The sequence below is a fragment of the Agelaius phoeniceus genome, chromosome 15, assembly GCF_051311805.1.
Source record: "Agelaius phoeniceus isolate bAgePho1 chromosome 15, bAgePho1.hap1, whole genome shotgun sequence".
In the NCBI taxonomy this organism is placed as follows: Eukaryota; Metazoa; Chordata; class Aves; order Passeriformes; family Icteridae; genus Agelaius; species Agelaius phoeniceus.
This window is the reverse complement of record NC_135279.1, coordinates 11,894,869-11,919,751: the sequence shown is the minus strand read 5'-3', so window position 1 is coordinate 11,919,751 and position 24,883 is coordinate 11,894,869. Positions and strand designations below refer to the sequence as shown.

At 36.8% G+C, this 24,883-nt stretch overlaps 1 protein-coding gene across 2 annotated transcripts in view; it reads right to left on the bottom strand.

The window, feature by feature from the left end:
• Positions 1-618: 618 nt before the first annotated feature.
• GABRG2 (gamma-aminobutyric acid type A receptor subunit gamma2) overlaps positions 619-24,883 on the bottom strand; it is a 61,047-nt gene continuing 36,782 nt past the window's right edge. The window contains exons 7-10 of one of the 2 annotated variants that reach the window (XM_054642662.2): positions 7,554-7,706; positions 5,814-6,019; positions 4,057-4,080; positions 619-2,621 (exon numbers count right to left, since the gene is read on the bottom strand). In XM_054642662.2, the coding sequence (XP_054498637.1) occupies positions 2,346-2,621; positions 4,057-4,080; positions 5,814-6,019; positions 7,554-7,706 (659 nt within the window). In that variant the 3' untranslated portion in view covers positions 619-2,345. The remainder of the gene's footprint in view (positions 2,622-4,056; positions 4,081-5,813; positions 6,020-7,553; positions 7,707-24,883) is intronic. The other variant, XM_054642663.2, reaches the window with a different exon arrangement.

Genomic DNA, 24,883 nt, shown 5'->3' with positions numbered 1-24,883 from the left:
AGCTAACCTGATGGCTGAACTAGGGTAAAGTGCTTAGTGTCCCATTAATTCCACAAATCATGACAAAAAAATAATTCTATGTGTGTTTACCAAAATGCACTTGGACTGAGGGCATTAAATGGCTGGTTTGTTTCATAGTGATTATCTGTAAAACCTATATGGAAGCAGGGAAAAATTGCCATTTTAAATGTATAGCATTAGTCACTCTTATTAATTGCAAGAAAATAAAACAAAGTTCTTAAATCACTGACTACTGCAGAAAAAAAAATTAGAGATCAGTCTGGTACCAGTTGAAACACCTTCGTATATGAAAGGTAATTGGCACCCATTCAGAGAGTGGAGACTCTCTTAGTAGATAAAGGAAAGTTATTTCTCTTTGGAGTACTTCCAATTCTGTGATTTTCAATTTTTTTTTTAAATTATAATAAGATGACCTTCAAAAGAACTAGTCTCCATTCTTTAAAGTTATATATGAGCCATTTGACTACAAAATGAGACAATGCAGAGGGTTATAAGGATTATAATCACTTAATATTTAGTCAGCTGATTAATCCAACTGGTCGAGCAGTCTAGTTCTTAAATCATGCTTTTAACAAACTCATCACAGAAAAGCTGGAGTTGAGTGCAGTAGTTTTATTGAAAAAGTCCACAGGTGTGTGCAATTCCTTTATTAAAATGTTTTGAATACATTGGACTAGGAGCAATTGATGATCAAGAGATATTACTTTTTTATACATTTTTATTTCCAAAACTATACAGACATTGGAAAACTTTCCTTTTCCTCCATTTCAATTAATAATAATTCTGTAGTGTTAAGCTATAGGTCTCCCTTTTCAAGCTGCAAGCCCACTTTTCTGGAGGTGGTGTTTTGCATCTTTGACAAATTAAAAAAAAAAAACAAACAAAAACCATCAGTCATATTTACATGTGCTTAAGGTTGCATAATTGAGCATCATACAGGTTCTGAAAACCAGTGGTTTTCAGGATTCACCCAGGTGGGTTGAAGGATTTAAATACATACATAACTGCATACATGTGATTTAGTAGCCGAGACACCTTCTGTTCCCTTTTGTTTTCGAGGCTATCTATAAATTCTGTGCTAGCCATGGTAAAGGTTTGTTTTAGTAAAGGTACTCACTGAGTGAAAGCAGCACTGACAACAACTATTGCTGATCAAGGACATGAATGGGCAGAGAATTGTGTGTGTATATACAATAGAAGGACTAATGTTTCAAAATTAACTTGAAGCTGTTATGTAAAAATAACATCTAGAATAAAAGCTATTTCCTGTACTGAATTAAAGAATAAAAGACCCCCACAAACACTTGAGTAAGGAAAAAAGTGGAGCTCCACATGGGAAAAGAACAATAGAAGCACGTGGATTAAATTCCGAAGCTGATCTTGCAATGTATAATTACTGGAGATTCAGTTGAAATATAGCAACATTAACAATGGGAAATGAAGGCTACAACTGCAGAGGACACATACATTACACTTTATGAGCTATTATATTGGCCAAACAGATTTGTCTATATGTTATTTAGTTGAATCCTTAAGGCTTCTCTAATATCTTGCATGACAGTGCTGTCTGCTTGGATCTTCCATGCATGAGGGAGAGGGGCAAGTTTTCAAGAAAAAAGAAAATTAGGTTTGTCCACATTTCAATTACAATAGCACATCCAGAGACACAAAATAAAAGACATAACTTTATAGTACCTTTTTTCATTTATTTTGGCCCCCAAAAGATGCATGCACTAGGCTTTATGTACTATAAGGTATTGAAATATTTACAGCATTGTACATGTGCTCTTAAAGGGATGGCAAAGGGAAAGGTCTGTTTTCATCTTGGTGGGAGTAGAAGTTCATTTTCCTAGCTTAATAATACCTATTCAAAGTGAGAGATGACTCTTCCAAAAAGAAAAGCCCACAGAGAATAAAGCTATAGCATAATTATAGCCAATGTTAACAAACTGTACAGCACTTTACCTGGGAATTCTCCTCTCTCTCACTCCTATTCGGAATCACAGTATCAACTATTAAGTGATGTTGCTATGCTCCCCTTGTCCTGTCTGCCCTGTTTCTCTCTATTCCAGCAGGTATAGGCGTATATTACCTATCGACATGATTTTATTTTTAAATTATTTTGGCATGTGGAATGGACATGTAATTCACAATAACCTGATGGTAATTTTTGGACAGATGATATGACTGATATTTACGGGATTATGGCACTAAAGAATTCAGATCACTATAAAGCGCATCATAAATACTTCAAGTGGATTTAGGAAACCATCTCTCTAAGAAATTCAGTGAGTAAGGCTCATATCACTGATTTCCTACAGCTTTTAAAGGTACAGATATGATACCCAATAGACCAGGTTGAACAAGCAGAAGGCAGTTGGGAAGAAGATGCGGGCGTAGGAGTCCATTTTGGCGATGCGGATGTGTATTCTGCCGTGCCGCCACGCCCCCGTCCGACAATCCTCAAAGCAGCAAAAAAAACTGGCACAGTCCTTGCCATCGAGACACTCATACCCATACTCCTCATCCCTTTCTTGGAGGTGTGTGGCATTGTTCATTTGAATTGTAGCTGATCGGGGGCGGATGTCGATAGTAGGTGCCTACGGTGGAGTAGCAAAAGATGAAAAGAGATGGTAGAGAGAGAAACTTTGTTATTATCATCAGACCGGTTGGGAATGATGGTCAACATGTGCATGATGGTTCTGTGGGGGATACGTGGGAAATTGCTGAGGTGTTCTAGTGGCAAAATTACCTTGAGCTTATTTAAAGCAGTTGCATCATACCCTTTAGAGGAAAGCAGCACAAACCAATCTAAAGTTAACAGCTATGGGAAATCAGCTTCAAAGCTAAACTGACTAAACATGACAGGTTATATGAAACATCCAGGAATGTAATTGATGGTATTTTGAGTTTTTGTTTTAAAGTTTATGTAGCTGCTTGTTATCTGAAGGCAATTTTTGTATTGCACATGAAAGGAACTGAATCAATTGGAAATGCAGGATTTTAAAAGGGGTGGTTCATGTTGAGAAAAAAGAATATGTATACACAGGAAAAAGGCAAAACCTAGGTTTTTTTGAAGATTAGAAGAATCTCTATAAGACTCTCCAATTATTTGAATATTTGCAGCTCACCACCTACTAATGTTCACCAACTAGAAGGTTCAACATGTTCTGAATTTTATATAGTAGCTGTACATGTATATATACATACATATAATTAGAATGAATTGAGCAAGTATTTAAAACACATTCCCTGGGTGAATGCTGGGATGATAGGCATTGAAATTTCATGCTGATAGTCGTTAGAGAAGCATAACAATTCCATTCCATGTATGTAAATTCAATGTCATTTATTTCATGTGGTTTCTTCCCCCCACCCCCACCCCCCCCCCCACCCTTTTAATTTTTTTTAATAAAATCTCTGCATTTCTGAATGGAGATAAGGTTTCAATGTGGAACACAACTAGATATATTAAGTAATTTTCTAAGTGTGTTGATCCAGTGACAACATTCAAAATCTATATGCATCTTAAACCCTTTCAAAACTCTGACTTTTTTTTTTGCAAAATGAACAACATTTGAGTAATTGATGACATTGAGTTTTTCTCAGGTCAACATCAGAACAGATTTGGCTTTATAATTAGGAGTGAAATCAGAAAGATTAAAACTCCAGGGTCAGAGTTGAGTTCTAAAAGGGTGTATTGCAGGTTTTAGGCTAGCTGGTGCTATTGGATCCCATGGCAAATTGAGAGAGAGGAGCAGAAATGTTTTAATGTTAAACTCCCTTAATTCATGGGATCCAATAATGTTGGTCACTCCTGAACTTATGTAAGTTCAGGACCATAGTGGTATTTGGGCTGCTGAATCAACTCTACAAATTGTTTAGGAATTTGTAACCATTCTACTTAATTAGGAAGTAGCTTGAACAGTTTTCTCATTAATGAAAAGACCAGACAAAACACCACTCTCATCTAAGCTCTACTAGTTAAATTCAGCAGTCGCATGCAGTGAATTTCCATTCCAAAAAGCATTATACCTTGAAGGAAAACATCCGAAGAAGCTTTCATTTTGTAGACAGAAAAGAGAATCAGAGAGTTTTGTTTTAAATTAAAGAAAGGAAAGAAAGAGACAAAAATAATGTAAATTAAAAATATGTTTCTAAAACATGGTAAGTCAAAAATAACTAAATTTATAGAGAGATTGGGATTACAGCAATTGAAACAATTATCTGTAACATAAAATCCCCCACATTTTCAACTTGTCACTGTCTTGTTTACATCTGGGCCAAAGACATAAGATATCAAACTCCTGTTAGATTTTCATATCCTGAGGGAATTTTAGTCTTTTATGCTGAACTGTTTGGAAAGAGACCATTCACATTTTATGGAAGCATCTTTGAAGGTAAAAAGTCTTTTTTATAAGACTTTGCCCTGAACACTACTTTTATCATTTTTAGAATCTGTGACTGGGATTTTGGCAAGCATTTATAGTTCTGTTTTTTCCCAGATGCTCACAGATAGGCCATGTCAAGAATAAGTTATTCCTCCTCATGTGGATGCCTTAAAGTGAACAATTAAATCTGAGCTACATCTAGTTTTGGTCCTTTTGGTCCTGACTGCATAAGACACACAGATACTTTTATTTCCATCTAACACGAACACATCACTTGATCATTTTACTTTTTTTTTACAGTCTACCTCTCAGCAGCTTTTAAACTTGAAATTATAGGAATAGTATGTAGTGAAAGATTCCTTAACTGCAATTTTTTTCTATATCCATTTTTGTGATGTATTTTAAAACTAAAAGAGAATATTTTCAAAAGTCCTTCAATATGTTAGCAGAGCGAATACAAATTACTTTATTCTTTGTTAGATGCCTGAAATGGAAATGAAAATACTCTTTATTAATGTAAAACACTTTTCCTTCATGTTTTTCACTTTTTTTTCCTCCTTTGGTTGGTTTACGGTAGTTTTTTGGGGGTTTTTGGGGGGTGTTTGGGTTTGGGGGGTTTTATTGTTTTTTAGGTGTTTGGGGGTTTTTTTGGTAGATGATTAGGCTAAATGTTTTAGAGATTCTAGACAACACATTTTTCAGCTCAGTTGCCAAAGGCAAGGAGAAATCTGTCCTGGACAAAATAAGCATCGAATTCTTAGCCTGTCTGGGCAAAAGCCCAAATTGCTACTGAGGGTGTTCCCAGGATTTTTTTTTCTGTTGTTATTTTATACATTATTTTTACTATTGGGTAGCATATATCCATAACTATCGTTATAAACTACTGCAAAATCACTTTCTAAGGCAGAGAAGCAGGTAAATAAGGTAAGAAATATACAAAAAAAGAATTTAAGGAAACAATGGAAAGGAAACAGATGCTAAGGGGAAGCTGGAGAAAACACACCCAAGTTTGAATATAAAGGTTTAACTGTAGTCCTTATAAGCAAGGCAGTCATGTCAACATTGTGGACATAAAATATTGCTAATACTAATAAGAGAAACTGATCTTTTCTATAAAGAGATCTATATATAACATAAATAATGCCTTTGGTAGTTGTGGTTTGCAGAACACTTTGGTTAAAAAGATCATTATCCTATGAAATTAGATCTTCTGGCATCCAGAAAGCTGTAATACATGAGCTTTGATTCTCCAAGTGAATGTTGGCATTCCTATTGTTACAAAGGATGGGTATATAGGTAATAAAAAAGTATGGAAAATAAGGACAGGTTTAAAGAGGGATTTAAATGCTCTCTCAGAAAAACTTATTAAATTTTAGGCCTTGCTGGTAAAAAGATACGTACTGGGTTTTTCTTCTTTTTGTCTTTATCCTTGCTTGGCTTTCTGTTGCTGACAAAGTAATGCAAAGTTCCATATTCCACCAGTGCAGAGAACACGAAAATAAAGCAGACTGACACAAAAAGATCCATGGCTGTCACATAGGAGACCTTGGGAAGAGATTTACGAGCAATTGTACTTAGGGTGGTCATTGTCAGGACAGTTGTAATTCCTGGTAAATGGACAGAAAAAAACCAGAATAACATTACTTCAAGTAGAAAACTGATTTTGCCAGTTATCTCTCTGTGATTGGTTTTGCAGTGTGCCTGGAGTTCAAACACACAGCAAAGGTATTCAGTAGCACATTCTAGCAGTGAAATGCCAGTTCAGTGGGAGCTTAGAGGATTAACAGGGGTAATTGACTTTTTTGCATGGTCACTGCCAGTGCTGCTCTGTAGAGTACTTTGGTTAGATGAATTCTAAGAAATTTAATTTAAGGTTTTGGTTTTGCAGTTTACTTCTGGGGAGTTTTTATTTTTTTTTTGGAAATTGAAGTTTAGGTTTTATGCGCTCAAATCCTTAAACAGAGCAAGAGACAGATTTATGAAAGAGAAGTACTGTGACATGCCTCACCATCCCTTCCCCTTCAGAACATTGTTGCATGTATTGTGATGTGAAAAACCTTAAAAATGCATCAGAAGACTTAAAATCTACCACATTTTTTATTGCACTGTTGGATTTACTTTCTTACTGGTGCAAATAGATTAATTCTCAAGAGAGGGACAAGTCTGTTTTGTGTATCTAGGTAAAATTTAAAATAATAGCTGAATGCCTTTATTAATTTTGTACTTCTTTAAAGCAGATTTTATAACCTCTTTCAAAGAGGATGTGAAAAAAAAACAATAACATGCTTAAAGCCTTCTTTTATGGAAGCCACTGGTCCTCTGTTGTGTTCCTTCTAGGGAGTCTGAAATGAAAATTGTGTACCCTATTTTTCACTCCAGTGCTCTGTGCTGTGGTTCTGTGAAGAAATGAAAATGCAGAGGGGAAAACTGAAATAATTCTCACTTGAGTGGATTTAATGTAGAAGTAGAAAATGTGTTAAAGTTTCTCTAGCTGAATGTTTCTGCTTTGTTATTTCTTACTCTTTCAGCTGCTTTGCACAAGCAAGATTAATTTGGCCTCTTAGTTTATTTGTGGAGCAGTTGCTAAATGTGTAGAAATTTCTAATTCTGATTAATTGCATGTCACATTTTCATGTATAAGGTTTTGGATGCCACCAAATTCAGTTGATGTTTTTTGCCTGAAGTCTGTACTTGATTCTTGGTTTCTAAAGTAGTCACGGTGCTACATTCTCCCCTTGATAGCACTTGGACATACAGCCAGAAAGGTGGATTCCTTCTTGGTAATTATTTAATTTGTGTTGCCAGTCACCGTGATATGGAAGTAGAACAAGTGAAACTAATGCACCCTGCCTCTAAGCCAGCTGTGTGTCCCCATCCTCTTGATGTTCATAAAAATTCTGCTGTAATCAGAAAAAATGTGAAAGCTTTTATTGTTGACAATCTGCAATAGTCAGAATCTGACATGGCAAAAAAGACATGCAAATATAGCTCAGTTTGTGTTATTCTTTGGAAATTACTGTGTTCCTCTAAATGAGGAGAGGGCATGTGAAGTTGTCTGTTCTCATATTTACAAACTGATGATCTGCACAGGTGTCAGTTAAACATGATAATGCTTGAAGAAAACAGGAAAGATAAACTCACCCAGTGATGTTCTGGCTGGAACTGCATCCTTATTAATCCAGAAAGAGACCCAGGACAGGACAACAATAAGTGTGCAGGGAATGTAGGTCTGAATTGTGAAATAACCCATTCTCCTGCTCAGGTTAAAGAACACAGACATGACTACATAGTCTCCTGTAAAACAAAAGCAGAACAAATAAAATATTATGTTAAAAAACCAACATAAAATTTCTATGTAAGAGCTAGGGCTTTCCTATTCCACATCTGGGTTGTGTGTGCATAAATATTCAAGGGATTCACCAGATGTGCTGATGGCAAATACACACATACATCTTCAACACAGCTCTAGCTCAGGAACCAGTAGTTTTTCCTCACTAGGAAATTTAACAGTTGTGCAGATGAACTCAGGTCTAACCATGTCATTCCTCCTCACCACACCTGCCTGGTGTGGTCCCCTTGCAGCAGCCCAGGGTGTGGTGTGGTGGGGTCCAGCCTTCCTCCAGTCTCTGTGTCCCCACTAGTGTGCTCCCAGCTCCACTCTCAAGTGTTGGACACTTTCAGATGTACTTCCTACATTTTCCATGTTCTTAACTATTCTTCAGGGCTGTGCTGTATCAGTAATTATTTTTTTTATTTTCCTGCTGATCTTCTGTTGCATTTTCTCCTTTAAAATGATTTGAACCCACATTTCATAAGTGACCACAAAAGCTAGGCTAGAAGTTACTCAGGTGTACATAACACGTCCTTCTTATTCAGGAGTTTGTGATTGTCTTTCCAGGTTCTCTTCCCCTTTCAAATTGTTAAGTAAATTCCATCTGGGCTCAGGAACACAGCCAAGCTTCAGGTTTTGATGTGGTTTGTTTTTTGTTATTTTAGGTGAGTTTTCTTGGTGTTTTTTGGTTGGTTGGGAGTTTTTGTGAGTTTTTCTGGTTTTGTTGGTTTTTGTTGTTGTCATTGTTGTTTTTGGTTGTGGTTTCTTTCCTAAACTAAAAAAACCTCTAGTTCTTATCTTTACTTCAGATTACAGAACTCTGGGAAAAATCTTGATTGCAAAGGAACTACAGAACCCCAGGGTACAAAGGCTTCCTTGCAATTCAGTGAAATGCACCCAGAGAAGTCTCTAATGGAAACAGGATATGGTTTGCAAATTTAGAGTGAGCTAGTTTTCCAGCATTATCAAAGAGTGGCTAATGCAAGTTCTGCTTAGATCAGTACCTTTAGTTAACGTTGAGTTCCTTCTTTTCTGGAATTTAAATTTCTCCCAGAATAATCCCTTTGAACCTGACCACAGAAGAAACTTCAGAAATATTTTTCAACTGGTGCTTCTTTGTAACTTTTTTTTTTTTTAATTGAATATCCATATTCCTGGGATTGACTGGCTTTAGTTTAACTATATTATGTTACAATTAAACCAAATACATAAAGCCCCCAAATTTTATATATGCGGTTTTTAAGATGATGCATCTGAATATGAGCAAACAAGTGTAATAAGTACACTCTGATGATTTTCTTCAGTCACAGATACTTTGCATTGTATGTGCATGTCCTTCAAATACCAAAGTCCAGCCAACCTATCAAAAACCAGCACTCAGCAGCAGCACTGCAAAGCTGAAGCCATAAAATTACAGTATGACTCATTCTTCATCTCTCTGGATCATATATTAACTTCCTAAGGAGTGATTTTTTTTTTCGGTTTTTGGAATTATCCCTTTATTCATTCACCTTCATATATGCTATTAATAGCATTCCTATTTCAATTTTATTCTGCTATGATATGGTAGAGTCACTTTAAGCAGTAGCTGTTTTACTTCCATGCAAACATTTTTAAAGAGAAGGATTTTGTGCTCACTGTTATTATATCAATTTAATGGGACAAAGAATTTCCAGAAGAGATGAAATATAAACCCAAATATAGATTAGAACAGAAAAAGGTACAAAAGACCCAGAATTGAAGTTTAAAATGTGGATGTTTTATTGCTGTCCTTGTTTCTTTCTACTGAAGTTCCAACTGCTATGGGCTCTTTTGGAGTAGAAGAGTGAGGTACCAGATCCCAGGTAACTTGCTCCTTATTTTTTGTCCTATTCTTGTACAGGTCTTTTTGCCCAACTGTTTGGCAGCAGTAGCCCTTCTGCCTTGTACTCAGAGGAACAGAAAATATCAGACTTCAGTATACAAGCCATAACTTTCCTATAGGTATTAGACTTAAATCCAAAACTCAGTATCTGTGCTGAGAAGAGCTAAATAGAGATGGACCAAGGCATAGTGCAAGCCCTCCCTCACACACTGTCCTTGTTCAACAGCTGGGTGTGCAAACCCAGCCCAGGGGTGCTGTGGATAACATATGAATAAACATCTGTGTGTGTAGAGGGAGAGCATCCTTAGTCCTTCTATTTTATAGACTATTTCCAAATACTTCTGGTTTTTTGTTTGGTTTTAGTGGTGATCCCCTTGTGTCAATGGAGACTTGTCTGAATTTTTCCCTTAACCCAAGAAATGCTTTTTATACAGTAAATTATTACAGTTACATTTTTACAGTATTGTATGCATTATTTTAATATTTTTGTTGCTGTTCATTACATAATCCATATGACCTTTTAAAACATGAACCAAACTGGCCAAAGGGATATTCCACACCCTGGGATGTCTTGCCCAGTACATGAGCCGGGGGAGTGGGCTGGGCTTATCAGTCTTTGGTAGTGACCAACTGCATTGTGCATCACCTGCTTCTCTGGGGTTCTGTCACTTTCTCCCCTTATTGTTGCAGTTATAATTAGTGTTATTTACATATTTCTAATAATAGTAACATTTTATTTTAATTATTAAGTTGTTCCTGTCTCAGCCCATGAGGTTTACCTTTTCTTTCTCATTCTCCTCTCCACTGGGGAGGGGTGGTGGGTGGGAAGTGGGTGAGAAGCCACGTGTACTCAATTGCCAGCCAGGGAAAACTGTGACAACAATGAGATAAGGAAAAGAGGACTAAGTGCTGCAATGCTCCAGAGAAGTATCTTGCTGGGATTGCCAAGTTTACTTAAGTGATGTTGGAACGATATAACAGCAGGTCTTCTGAGAATTTGAATTAAAAAACAACTCTGAACATAGAAAATAATGCAAGACCTGAGATGTGAAGTTTAGGATTCAGTCTCAGTTGTCACAACACATACATCCAAAACATCAAATGCATTAAATCCCATGTGGAACATAGACTTGACAGTGCTTTGCTTTAATCACACCTTTCTTGATGGCATCTTGCCCCAGCCCTGTTTTTATCCAGATTTGGTTTATTTTCTGGCTTTATTCATGCACGTCTCAGCTCTTTAGCTGAGACCAGTTTAAATACTCTGTTATTTTCAGATTATCTCTGTGCCTCAGGTGATTTTTCACTCCTGGTGTGATGCCTGCATGAAGCTGTCAAACTAAGACATTAGTTTAGTAAAAATGGCTAGACTTGATCCTCAGCATAATGTCATTTATTAGTCCTCACTTGGCAAATTTATAATCTTTTCATTACTACTTCATCCTCTCTCCCTGAGCTCTGTGTCTTGTTTGTCCACTATTGTCTGCTGCAGCAAGAAAGCTTCTCAGACTGCCAGATTGCTGTTTGGAGCACTAATACACTTTTGGAGTTTTCTAGAAATGAATGATAGTGCAACCTGACAGTATCTGTGTAAGACAACACACTTAAACCCTCAACATTTGGCATTGTAATCAGAAGATTTTGGATTATTTAGCCATTCACCAGAGACCTTACATTCATATTGTCCATTCTGAGGTATATTTCTATGACGTCTGTCTAGAAAATAACACCTCCGTAATTTTCAACTTCTAAGAAATACAAAATTTCCCTGGAAAAAATAATCTTATTGCACTGAGGAGTGTAATAACTGATCCCTTAAATATTGACACCCTTCCTCTGTTTCTCTGAATGTGCACATTTCTGCTATTCCTTTGTAGTGATCTGTGTTTGTATCTGCATGTAGACAGACATAGTCTTCATCTGAAGACACACTAGCAAGTTAACCAGTTTCTTCACGGAAAGGACAATGAATTATATTTAATGACATATATTTAAACCAGAATGCACTTCCTCAGGACAATTACATCCAGGTCATATTTATCCTCATGTATAAATGCTCATATCATATTTTCTGCTAAGTGCATTATTTCTCCCAGTTATGTTTGGAAGATCAAGAGATGCAGAGCAGTGTTCTGACTTGAGACACAGCATCTTCATGCTGCCACACTGAATGGGAAATTGAATATTTATCTTGGTGCACACAGAGGAAGTATATGAACTTTAAGTCGTTTCCAGAGCAGGAGATAATTTGAAAATTAGATTAATTAATCAGTATTCAGTGCTTGTGACCTTAGTAAACCCTTGCAGAAGGTTTTATTTCTGACAGACCTGTTCCATCCTAATTTAGACAGCCTCATAGCAGTCTGTATGAACTTTGGAAATCGTGGTCTTCCTCCTACCCTACACTTGTGTGACATAGTGATTTGAATCCCAGGATTCTGTCCTACAGCAGGGGAAGTGAATTCCTGATTTGAGCACCATCTGTGCACATGTGCTGGCCTGGGTCCCAAAGGTTCAATAGCAGGAATTAGTCGTGCCAGGAAGCACAGCCAGGGGGAATGTACACTGTGCTTAAGTGATTTAATCAGCTCACTGGGTGTGATCCTTCATTGCTCCCTGGTTGAAGAGTCGTTTATACCTGTGCAAAGTGAATGGGGAATTACACCCATTAGCGCTCTCTTTATGCATGTTTAAGTGACTGTGCGAAGTGTAAGGTACTGGGGAAAAAAGCCTCTAATTTGTACTCAGAAGTGATTTGGTAGCTAGTGCAAATGCAAGAGAAAAGAACACTTTTATAACACCACAAGAAATTGGTGTCTTAATTATAGTTCAGGTAGCAGCACTTAGAGCTAAGACTGTCTCATACTTAGTATTGTGAGATTCCTTCTGTTGTTTAAAATACTGCAGGATTTAAATTATTGAAAGAACTGCAGAAGAGCTTCAAAAATCATATATTAGCCACACAGTCAAGTTACTTGTATGTGTTAGTTCAGTTCATTCTCAGATGGTTTTTGACTGGGGAAAATTCAGTGTTTCATTTCTGTTCAGGATATGGAGTTTTGAACAGGGAAATTCAATTAGTGAAGGGCTGGCCTTGTTATGGGTTTACACTATGAAGTCATTCATGGCTAATTTAAAAGCTTTGGAAAACAGTGAGTGTGTGCATAGACATGTCCATATGAATGAGGGTTTTGGGAGTTTATAAGACTTCATTTCTCTCTGTTTCTTACAAAGCTACACACCACTCTGAACGGCACCACAGAAACAGAGGGATGGTAGAAGTGGCTCTCTTCTCAAACTGTGTTTGTTCCTTTATATATTCTCTACCTAAAATGTCCAGAATTTCTTTGTGCTGCTGAGAGTTTACAGCACATGAACTCGGCACCTCATGCTGACTCCAGGGTGTCAGGGGTTTCATTGTGGAGATCTTCTCCCCAAGTAATGAGAAGTCTTCTATCCCCGGGTCTGAACAGGATTTTCTTTGAGTGTGTAGTTATCTTAAATATTTTTGCCAATGTTTAGTAGTATAAAAATCAATATCTGTTTTAGTAATTCTGATAATGTTTATAATGTAGAGCTTTTTGTGTTTAAACTTTTAAAATATTTGGAGAAAACAAATTATGTAGGAGAACATTGGTTATGAATCAATAATTTCCAGCGCAAGCTACCAGGTACCTTTATTATATCCTTTTAAAAGCTAAAGTTTTTCTCTGCTACATGAATTTGTTAAACTGCCAAAAAAAGTCAGATAGGAGAAGAGTAATGCACTATCCAGACTTGCCCAGAATTTCTAACAATTATTTGCTCCTTAAGAACAGATCAACTTACTAAAAACTAGGATTGACATAGGTTACAAATTATATGGTATGTAATAGGCACAGTTTTGTATGTGCAGCAAATACCAACCACCTGGTCCCTGCAGACAGAGATGCACCCACTGTCCGGATTCCCAATGGGCTTTTAACCCCCAAATTTACACAGAAACCATACAGAGAGGGGCAAGCACTTTTTAAAATATTTCTTTAAAGGGACATGTGAAAATAGAGATAGAAATGGAACCTTTTCTCAAAATTATTTCATATAAACAGCTATATAAATAAATGACATGCTTCTAAATGGGAAACCCTAACCAGTTCATCTTTCTGGATGGAGTATACGTAGGGGAAAAAGCAAAAACAAAACCTCGTGCCACAGGAGGGCAGTGTCACCTCAGAATAGAAATGAGAAAAGCTTGCAAGTCTGCCAGTGGAAAACCAAATCTTAAAAATTTCTAATTATTCTTGTCATTGAATGTTTATAGAAGCACTGAAATGGTACAACTGACTTGTGTTGGTCTGGTATTAGAGGAGAACTTTTAAAGACCAAACCAAGTCTTGTGTGATAGAAATATCCCCAAAGTAGCATCACCTTTGTGCTACAAGTAATGAATATAAACTGAATCAATTGTTAATGAAGAACAACTGTGGCAGCAGAATTTATCTTCTTTTCCTCATAAATAGCTAATAGATACATCCTTGTTGTCTCTCTCTTTTGCTGTCAGCATGGCCAGCAGTCTCCTTTTCTATTAGGCAGAGAACACAGCTAGTGCTCTTGGTTTATTTTCAAAGAAGGAATGGTAAATGGTACTTTGATGGAATAGATGTGTTTTCTTGGGTTTAGTCATGGTACCTGGAAATACTATTAAAACCGTGGTGCATGATGTCTCTGAATATCTCCTGTAGGAGCTTCTAAATCTCTCTAGTTCTTAAAAAGTTGCTGGATTAGTACAGGCTATAAAAATAATAGTAAATGGGTCCAAAAGGATTCAAAATGCATCCTTCATCAAAGAGTTAGGCTTGGTGTCATTTTTAGACAGATATTCTGCAATAAAAGAAAATATCTAATTGGTAAACTTGTGGGTCACTGCTTGTAAAGCAGCTGATTTCCTTCCCACTGTGTGCCCTCCTGGCATGCTGGAGGGCAGTAAGGTTACCCAAAAGCTGCTGCAAGTGGAGAGAAAATGAAAGAAAAAGAAAAGAATATAGACAAAGCTTTTTCTCTTTCATGTCAAATCAGGTGTTGGTACCAAGCTCTGGTCTATGTTCTGCTCAGCACTGGCTGAGGCAGATCCCTGCCCCCAGAAAAGGCAGGAAAAGCAGAGAATGGGAGTCAGGAATCAGAGCTCTACCAGATCAAGCAAGTATCAGACTGTGGATTACATTGCACAGTACAGCTCTAATCTAGGATGAAAAATCACATAAATAGCTTTAGATTGGTATTAGTATTTGTCTTGGTGAATCTTCATTTGGTTTTTGTGCCCATCTCCTATCTTGCCCTGACAGGGTCTATATTTGGAGTTCTGGCATTTACTGTCTTGGTGAGGGTACTGAGTCAGCCTGCAAATACAGTTCAGTGGGATCTCTTACAGTGTTACAGTGGCAGAAAGAAAACATGAGATTGGTTCTAAAGACACAGTTTTCTACAAGAATTCAGATTTGACTTATTCCAATAATAATCTTGTGTGAAACCTCGAGTGACCTATTTTTTTTCATTTTCCAACAGATCAGAATATTCATAAGTCTAAGTTCAGTACCAATGTCCTTCTAAAACTGGCCTTTTGTCACATGGAAAAATTATATTCTCTCTTACAGTGCAATGTTTTTACATACATGGCACAAAAATAATTTTTGCTGAAGTACTTGATCACTGGGTGCATGAATTAATTTCCTTAAAGACAGGACAAATTTGATCACAGTATCAATCATATGCTGATATGTATGAGATTTATTTGTTGCCACAGCCAGAAATGAGAAGTCTGGAGAAAAGGTAAAACCAGAGGGAACACTGTTCACCAGAAATCTCCTTATCTCATTCTTTGCCAAATGCCCTTTTGTTCCTTCTGTCCTTCAGAGGTTTTTGTTCTTTTATTGACAGATTTTTAGACTGTACAAGGGCGAGAGAGTTAAATAACTTGAGTCTCTTCCTTTCCAAAAATGCTCAATAATCTCTTTCCCTCTGAGGTTTAGCTGCAAAATACTACTAATTGTGTTATAGAGAAGTCATCATGTGAAGTGATATAAAGTGGTCTAAATGTTTAGCCTTTAGGACACAGAAAGAAAATAGGCCATGGCATTGCAGGCATTTGCTTTTAACAGACTTGCACATGGAAGCAGTGCCATTCCCTACCTGACTGCTGGCATTACATAAAAATGGGGTGAGCCATGGTCACTGCTGGTACAGCGCAGCAACTGTACTGAGTGATTTCCCCAAAAAAATCTAATAATAGCAATTCTTAATATCCATTTCTAAGCTGTGATTATAGTTTGATTATGCAATGAGGTAAAACAATATTAAGATTTTGACAAAGCTTGCACAGTAGTCCATTTATATAAGATTATCTCTGGGATTCAGATAGCTGCAAGCCTGATTTTCAATTTACATTCCAAGGGATGAATCCTAACTGCATTGCACAGCTGGATGGAGGGCAGGAGATGGGAGGAGATCTGCTTTTTTTTTTTTTGATGCAGTTTTTAAAAAGTGAGGCAGTAAGGTGCATGACTGTGTGTTAATGTCTGCCATTAAACACCTTGATTTCCTGTGGGAGCAGGCAGAAGAGAGCTGCAATTAGTTGATGTTTGTGAAATGACAATCTCAGCGGATGAAACTTGTGCAAAATGAGATGAATCATTACACTCATCCAAGCAAGAGAAATTTCTTTATGTATGACGTGACTTTCTGCCCAACAGTTCTGGATTTTGTTTGGTCCTTGGCCACTCATTCCACTTGAAACGCTGTTTTCTCAGTTCATTTGACAGAATGTGTTCCGTTTCTCATTAGTTTCTAATTATAGGAGGAAATAATGTAATGACACTAGGCAGTAATTAAAATCTATTACTGTTGTCTGCACCTACTCTTTGGAATCACAGAGACACGATTTAGCCTGAGAATTTTTTGTTGCTGAAAAATGTCAGTATGTGGAAATGTATTGAATGGGCACTTAGGTGTGTTTGTTTCTAAGGTTTTATCTGTAAATGCCAGAAGTCTGAAAGGAAAATGAACATTACTGACTGTGTGTGTTTGCCCATGATATGATTTTTTTTCGAGTTTGCGACATAATTAAAAGCAATTTTTTTTGCTTGTCTGTGAAGGTGAATAAGCTATTACATTGGCATTAGCAAACACAGGAGGGCTTTTAGTGTGCAGGATTAGTATTCAGATGTGACAGCAGCAATAGCTTGCAACTTCTGTGACGGAACCATGATGCTCCAGGATGCAAATAATGTTCAAATTATAGTGCTCTCTGTTGTCTTTCCCTTTCCTCCTTGCCTAGGAAGCATCAACCAAGGATGAGAGCTCAGTGTCTCATCTCGGAATGCTCAGGAGTTGTTCAGGTTCTAAAGAACCTCTTTGACTGACTGCAATAAAGTCCATCCAGTTCAGAGGTTAGAAAATGTGAGGATTACAGGAAATAGCAAGTCAAGAGAGAAAGAGAGTCACCATTTCCAGACAGCAGCACCAGCTGGGGTGTTGTTCTGTCAGGAATTTTGCGGTTCCTGACACATCCTGTGTCTTTGGCTTTTTTGGATGTCTGGTTGCTATCTGAATACCTCAAGAAAAGCTGTCTGCTTCAAGAAAATTATGCACCTATAGCAGGGCTCTGTGCATCTTTAAAATAATGACTTGCTCAATTTTGATTATTTAACCTATTGCTATAATAATTCCGGTTTTGATATAATGTAGTCATCAATGTAAGCAACTAAGTGTTTTATTACAATAAAACATTAGACTACATATATTATATTACATATTTCATTGATTTCAAGGTATCCAGATGGTATAACCACTTTCTGACAGCATCCAAACCTTCCTGCTGCAGGAAGAACTGGAAATAACTTCTGTTTCTGTGCTTCAAAGCATGAAGTATAACACATCCCTGGTACTTTAGATCAAACACACTATCAGAATTATGAAATGGCATGGAATAAGGATTGTCAAAACTATGTAAATTCTATCATGTTGAAATTTTCAACAGTTCATGTCTGAGAAAGAAAGTACAAAATTGTGCTTGTTTTTATTTTATGGGATGGCAAAGCACAAGATTGATACCATACCATGGGTCTACATGTTTGGACTTTCTAGGCAACTCTGCAAAGAGTTTGTTTGAAAAGAGAGTCTGGGCAAGTCCAGGAGTAGTAAGAGAAATATAAGATGTAAAAATGGGAATTAAATAGAAGTGACACTTTAAGGTCTAGGTTAAAAACTGCAAACATAAATTAGATACAGGCCTGTTTGGTGAGTGCAACGAGGCAAAAAAAATCAAGTTTTTTAAATAATTTAATAATGTTGGTCTAAATAACAGCAATCCTACAGACATGTTGGAGAACTCCCTTGAAATTAGTACTGTTTCATGAGCTTTGTTGCAAGTCCTGGTTGCTGAAATAACTGCAAGTGACTAATATAGCTCATAAACATCCCTTCTCAGATTTGCTTTTGTATCTTTGTGAATTGCCTTGCACGGCAGAGGTCATTCTTGAATTCCTCTGAATGCCTTTCATTAGGGGAGGAGAGGAATTTGAGGATACAGTACATTTAATCTTTGGTTTTGATGTTTCCAGTTATTTTCAGGGCCAGGAGACAGTAATACATAACCTGGGGCTGCAATAAAACTTGATGTTTCCTTCTCCCTCCTCTGCAGAGGAGAGAAGGCATGACTGCATGGAGGCAACGTTCTGCAGGGGAGCTCCAGATTTCACAGATTCATCCTGTCTGAACGCCCCAGCAGAAGAAATATTTATACAAGGAAATACCACTCAAACACCAGCATCTCACTTCCAGTGGGTGCACAGGGAGATGACTGGGAAGACAGTACCATAAACAAAGAGCCCAAGGGGTGCAGGGAGGGAGGGATACATCTGCTTTTATTGCTCAGCTTCCAGCATTAGGCTGACTTTTTTTTTCCTTTTTTTTTAGTATTTCAATTCCATTTATTTTTAACTTCCATTAAATATTTTAGGACACTTCATCAGTGGATATTTAGTTTTAAACCCCCAGAAAACCAATTCAACTAACCAAAAAAAGACTAAATTTTACTTGAGTATGAGAAGGCAAAACATCAAAGAGCAAAAGTTATACAGACCAGACTCAAAGCAGAGTGGTAACCTACCACATGTCCTGGGCTTCAGAGAGCTCAGTAAGAAAAGAAAACACCTTTGAGCACAAGAACCCACCGAGGATAACATGGTAAAATGTAAATAGTCCTGTTGGAAAACACTGTGTGCTCACTGCCATGTGAGCTGTGCTTTTCTAGAAGGCTATACAGGAGCAGGCTGTTCCCATTAGTAGGCATGTTCAAGAAGGGTGCCTGCCTCACAGGATTTAGATCAGTAGTTACATTTTTCCTTGAACTGAGCTCAATAAAAGGAATATATCAATTGCATGAAGTCACGTGTATTACAGAAATAAGTGATGTGTTACATATATTACTATATTACATAGAGGCATATCTATGTGACTTCTGCTTTTAAAATACCACAAATCCTACATACAAAAGCTCAGAATGGAAGGAAAAATATTTTCACTATGTGTATCTGGGTCTGTGTTTAGTTTGACTTGTTTGAGAGTAACTCATTTATTGTCAACATTTTGTAATCATCTAAAATCTGTTAAAACCATGCTTTAAAACCACAACACATAAAGAGATTACCAAATTCCCTAGAAGAAAGTGCTCCAGATTTCACATCTATGACTATTAAAAATATGATGTTCTTACTGTTGGTGTTTAGAACTACTCTAGAACAGTTTTTGATAAAAATACGATGAATATATTTCTTTTTATGTTTGAGACATTGTTCTAGAGGAGACTGTTGTGGACCAGTATTTGAGAGGCAAACATGGTTTTCATTCTCCTGCTATCAGTTTGCCTGAGGACAAGGCCTGCTCTGTGTGCAGATTTCAAATTGTTTCTCGTTTATTAAGTATTTTGTCTTGCAGAAACCAGGTGCAAACCTTCAGCAATGTGCAATTTAATCTTGTTCACTATCAGAGGTAGCAGCAGAAACATCCGCTGGCAAAAGTAGGTGTTGCAAAATTGTCTGAGGTGTGATTGGTGAGGAAATGAAATGGAAAAAAACCTAGCTCTAATAGAACAGTTATTTATATGCTAAGAAAGGAGATGGCAATTGTGTTTGGGTGTGTTTTTAACCTCTTTAGCTTTCTAGGAGGATATTATTGACATTAGATAAAAAGTAGAAGTGTTGAAGGAAAGAAAAAAGCCTTTAAAACCACTATATCTTTAGCTATTGGAAGGGGGAAAGAAAGGATTTTTAAAATCAGAGAAGAAATAAAGACACTGAAGTAGAAGCAACTAGATTATTATTAAAATAGCAAATAAATGTAAAGTTTAAAAAACCATGGAAGGTGTTCAAGAAACTGAGAAGAAAAAGCGAGAAACTATGAAAAATGGCAAACAATGAGATGATGTTCTAAAACTGTACTTAATACCAAGAGCAAGGCCACAGGCCTGAAGGGAGAAACAGAGATAAAGAGGATGCTTGGTTTGAAGATCATGCCTCAAAAGAGACAGCTATGAATCATGAATAATTTATACCCAGTATTGCCATTTGAAGTCAAATAGATCAAGCTTAGGACGTGAAAAAAATCTTTAAAGACTACAGATAATCATCTTGAAGCTTTAGTCAGCAACTTCACAGATAGAGGTAGATCTTCTAGGTGTATGTAATCACCCTAGTCCAAATCCTACAAGGTATTTAAATGGCTCTCTCTTTTCAAGAGGAGACCTTTGAAGAAGTATTTGTTTCTCAGACAGACATATTCAGGATAAAAGTTCACAGCTACTACAAAACTGGTTCCCCTGGGAGTCCCTATTCCATGTCACAGTGTGTATTGCCATCACACTGTATGTTTTCAGGCCCAAAAGTGCAACCTCTTAATAGCATCTTAAAAGTGAGGTTACAACAATGTGTACCCATTACCCATGGGTAATGTTTTTTTTAAGGCTTTTTTTCTTTTAACATTTTAAAATGTTATGTCCTGGGAAGCTTTTAAAAATTAACTGGCAACTGTGGATCCAAAGCACTGTGAGACATGCAGAGAAGGATGGATTTTGGAGTCCCACAGGACTGTGGTGAGGGAGTTGTGCTTTGAGCTGTACCCTGTAGGCTGGGCTGCACCCTACACATGGTCAAGTGATGTGATGGCCCTGGAAGCCAGATCTCTGAGGGGTCTCCTATGTTATTTTTTTAGAAGTTTGGGTGCTGTGTTTGTAGAAGAGAGGTAAGGCTGCAACAAGTGACAGGCATCAGAAAAGGTTGATAGGCTCCAAAGTGTCTTTCAAAGTGTTTTGCTCTTTCTGCAGAAAACACTTTGTTTTGCTCTTTGTTTTGATCTTTCTACAGAGGTTGCCAGACTTCAGGGCGGGGTGAGAGGTTGGATGCAGAAATGATGCAGTGGTCTTTCACTCTAGGACAGTCATGATGTTACCTCAGGTGCCATAAAGAGAGAAGGATACTCACAAAGCCTGAGGCAAAGCAATAAAATTGCAAACATTAACTTCTCACACCCAACAAAATATTTGCTTTGAAGGGGCTCATGAGTTTCCTGAAAGTGATGTAGCTATGGAAATGCCATCCAGTGTTCTTCAGGAAACAGAGATCCCCACCAGCAAATGCAGCTCTGCTCCTCCATGGTGCCATGCCCAGCAGCAGGGGCTGATCCTGGCCCAGCTCTGCTGGCCACGTTCCCTAGGAAGCATTTTGCTGTTCATGTGCACATCGTGCAGGTGGGGAGAAGGAGTAACCCAAAGAGCATTGAAAACACTGCCTTACTCTTTCATTCTACTGAATTCAGAGGCTTAATTTGTAACATGACTTTCAGTTTTTAATGTATCAATGATAGTGGTGTTTTCAAATTGCATCCCAGCAGCTCCCAACCAGATCAATTTTAAACATTTTATTATTTCTAGAAGTTCAAAAGAAGATGACTGCTGGTAGTTTTTGATAAATACATCTTGTACTGATGTAGTTTCCTCCTTGTTTTTTGATCCTAACATCTCTATGTGAACACATTTTTAAGCCAAATGAATGTTGGAAAACATGAATACCGGTATAAACAAAGTTCTTCAAGCAGCTCTCAATATGAAAGAATTCATCTGTTGATCATTTGTATTACCTTGAGCAAGCAACCTTGATTTTGGAATACAATTCTACTATCATGGGAATTTTATCTCAAAGAAAAAAGAGTTTGTATCTCCCAAGTTTACATTTCCAGTGTAAATGAATTGTCATAAAATTAATGCTCCTCATTGTGCTTTTCTGAAAAGCTACTTTTTCCTTTAAATTTGTTTTTATATTGTTTTGTAAGATTTTTTTTCCCATGGGTAGTCCCTGATATTCTCTAATAATAAATTCTTTTGACAAAATTTTTTACTTTTCTTGTCACCAAAGGTAAATTTTTTTTTCTCAGAATAGAAAGATATCCAAAGGTTTTCCTATACCTATACTTGATGGTATGCTAGTTTTTTCTCTAAATATTGTCATAGAGTTGTTGACAATCCTTGTTTTTCAAAATAAAAATGGGAAGAAAATTAATTTTCTTCATTTTCAATAATATTTTTTGCTTTTTCTAGGATGAAATCAAATAATAGAATTACTCAAGAATATTTTTTCTTAGCTCAAACCCTTAGCACTAGAGCAAAGTGGAGTGGCAGTATTCTGTCACGAGTGCCCTGGTTACTGCTCTTGCATTTGTATAACCAAAGTCAATAAATGCAGTTTGAAGATTCTGCTGTTTCCCTTTAGGATTTTGTAATCCTAAGGGGGACAATCCACCAGCTCAGTTTCAGACGAGACATTTGCTACCATAAGACAAGAAAGGAAGTTTTGGTGAATTACAAGGATGGTTGAAAACATTCAAACTTGTTTTCCTCTGGTTTTGCTTAAGTATTACTGGGTAGCAGCAGAAGATAATCAAATCAATGCATTTTCTTTGTTGACTGTGTGTTTTTGCATTTTGCATTAGTAGAGGAGGAGTGTTAAGAAAGGTCAAATAGTTATTGCTGTTTGTAATTGGAATTGGTAAGGTCTCAGCACACTGTAGGACTTTTGGAGGGAGGCAAAGGAAGTGAGGTGTTGGGCGGTGTTTTTAACCTGTGCACTGAGAATGGAAGTAAGTTTGTATGGGGGGTTTGTTACCTACACAGTTTGACTCCCCTTCCTCTTCAAAGTCATGCTCTCAGATTAAAATAGAAGAAATTGAGCTCCAATCAACAAGAGCACATTATTTGCATTCATCAAAATTTTTCAAATTTGGTCAATTTTTGGAACAATAGGCAAGAAAGAAAAAATAACAATTACTGAACACTTTCATAAACATTCCTAGTCTCTAGCATTAAGACACACAAAGGGTGTTGTGGCACTTTATGCATTAAATCTTGAAAAATATTTTCAAATTCTCCTATATAGGGCATGATACAAGCAAGTATTATTACATAAATTTTATCCTGCAGCTCTTTAGCCTTAATTATGCAATCTTCTTGAGAGTAGCAAAGAACTCACTTAATAGACTGTATCACTTTTTGAGATAAGTGGCATATTTTTAGCTTCTGTAATGTATGTGGAAATGAGGGCAATTATGCCTTGTTTCAAAGACAACAGTTAAAACACACACTATTTACAATTCAGAATTTGTTTTAACAATACAAAATGAGGGAGTTAATGTTTGAGAATATACAATGCTGATGACAGCTATTTGAACATTAGACCATGCTTAGTGTTAGGCTACTATATTCCTCTGTTGAGAATGTGTTGTCAGTCTTGTAGGATGGGATATGGAATTGTAGGTAACATGTATCTAAAAATGTAAGTAGAATATTTTGTAGTCACAAAGTACAGCAGAGAGTTTCAGTAGGTTGTACATCATGTACACATTTTCATTTAACACCCTAGTGTATTCTTTTTTTGTTTCTCCCATTTTATTTGATACAAATAATTAACAATTAAAGCTCACTGTGACGGTCTCTTCCAAGTTAGTGATGTTAATTTAGTTTTATTTCCTTTTTCCATGTCTTTTTCTAACATATGGCTGAATTTGAGTATTATTAGCTCCTATGGATGCTGCCTGGCTCTTGTTACATGTGACACAGACTTGTATGTCTTATTTCCAACCAGCCTTTCAATGATATCTATTCAAATACAGTGACAACAAAACAGCATCTTAGCTAAGTAGGTTACTAAAAATGCAGTGTAATGACAGGGGTTTGAGAAACTAGAAATTGCACTTGCAAAGTGAAGGGATTTAACTGTGTAAGAACAGCCTTAGAGGAGTATGTTTATTATTTAGGACATATATGTGCCCCAGGCAAAGCAAAATCTATTTCAAATGAACTATCCCTGCTCCATACACATTATGAACACTAAGCTGTCCTCATCTTCACACATCCTAATGAATTCATTTTATCTCCACTGAGAAATGAGGAAGATGGTGAATAACAAAATCAGGCCAAGGGAAGAAAACGTCCAAGACATTATCTTACAATCATTGTACTACAAACATGTTTTTTTGACATAAAAAGGGTCTGGAAGTGAAACATCAGTACAGAAATGGACCTCAGTACTACACTGATCAGTTGACAGGCTGCAGGGATTATCTAGTACTCTGCAGATGAAAGGATGAAGTGCTCAGGAACCTTGTGATTTATCACAGGATTGCTTGAACTTTAGCTGTTTGAACAGTGCACTAAAAATATTTATTTTTATCAGTGATTTAAACATACTTATTACCTATTGCAAAAATGCTTAATACTCAGACTTATTTTAATTCTAAAGTAATTGTGACTATACATTGTTCCTCACTACTATGTCACCTGGTCTGATCCTTTTGAACCAAAGCTTTTTCCCTGCAATTCATTATAATTAGATTTATTTGCAAGTCCAAGAGTGACATTGCAATGATTTTTCTCTTGTGATGTTTCTGAAAAATCACTCAGTGGTTGGAGGAGGATGATTTCATTGCCAAACATGAATTATAGGAGGGAGTTGGGATAATATGCTTTGTCTCAAGGAGTCACCAGTACTTATGAAAATATATTCATAGGGGCATAAGAGGCAGCACAAGAATTTTTATGTTTGGTTATGTCCAGGAAGTGTTTTAAGATATAGACTCACCCTGTTAACTTGCTGATTTTAGCATAAAATTAGAAAGATTCAAATTTCTTGGTTTTCTTTCTTTTAAATAATTCAAATATCTTAAAAGATCTAATTATTTTCTTGCTATTAAATGAAC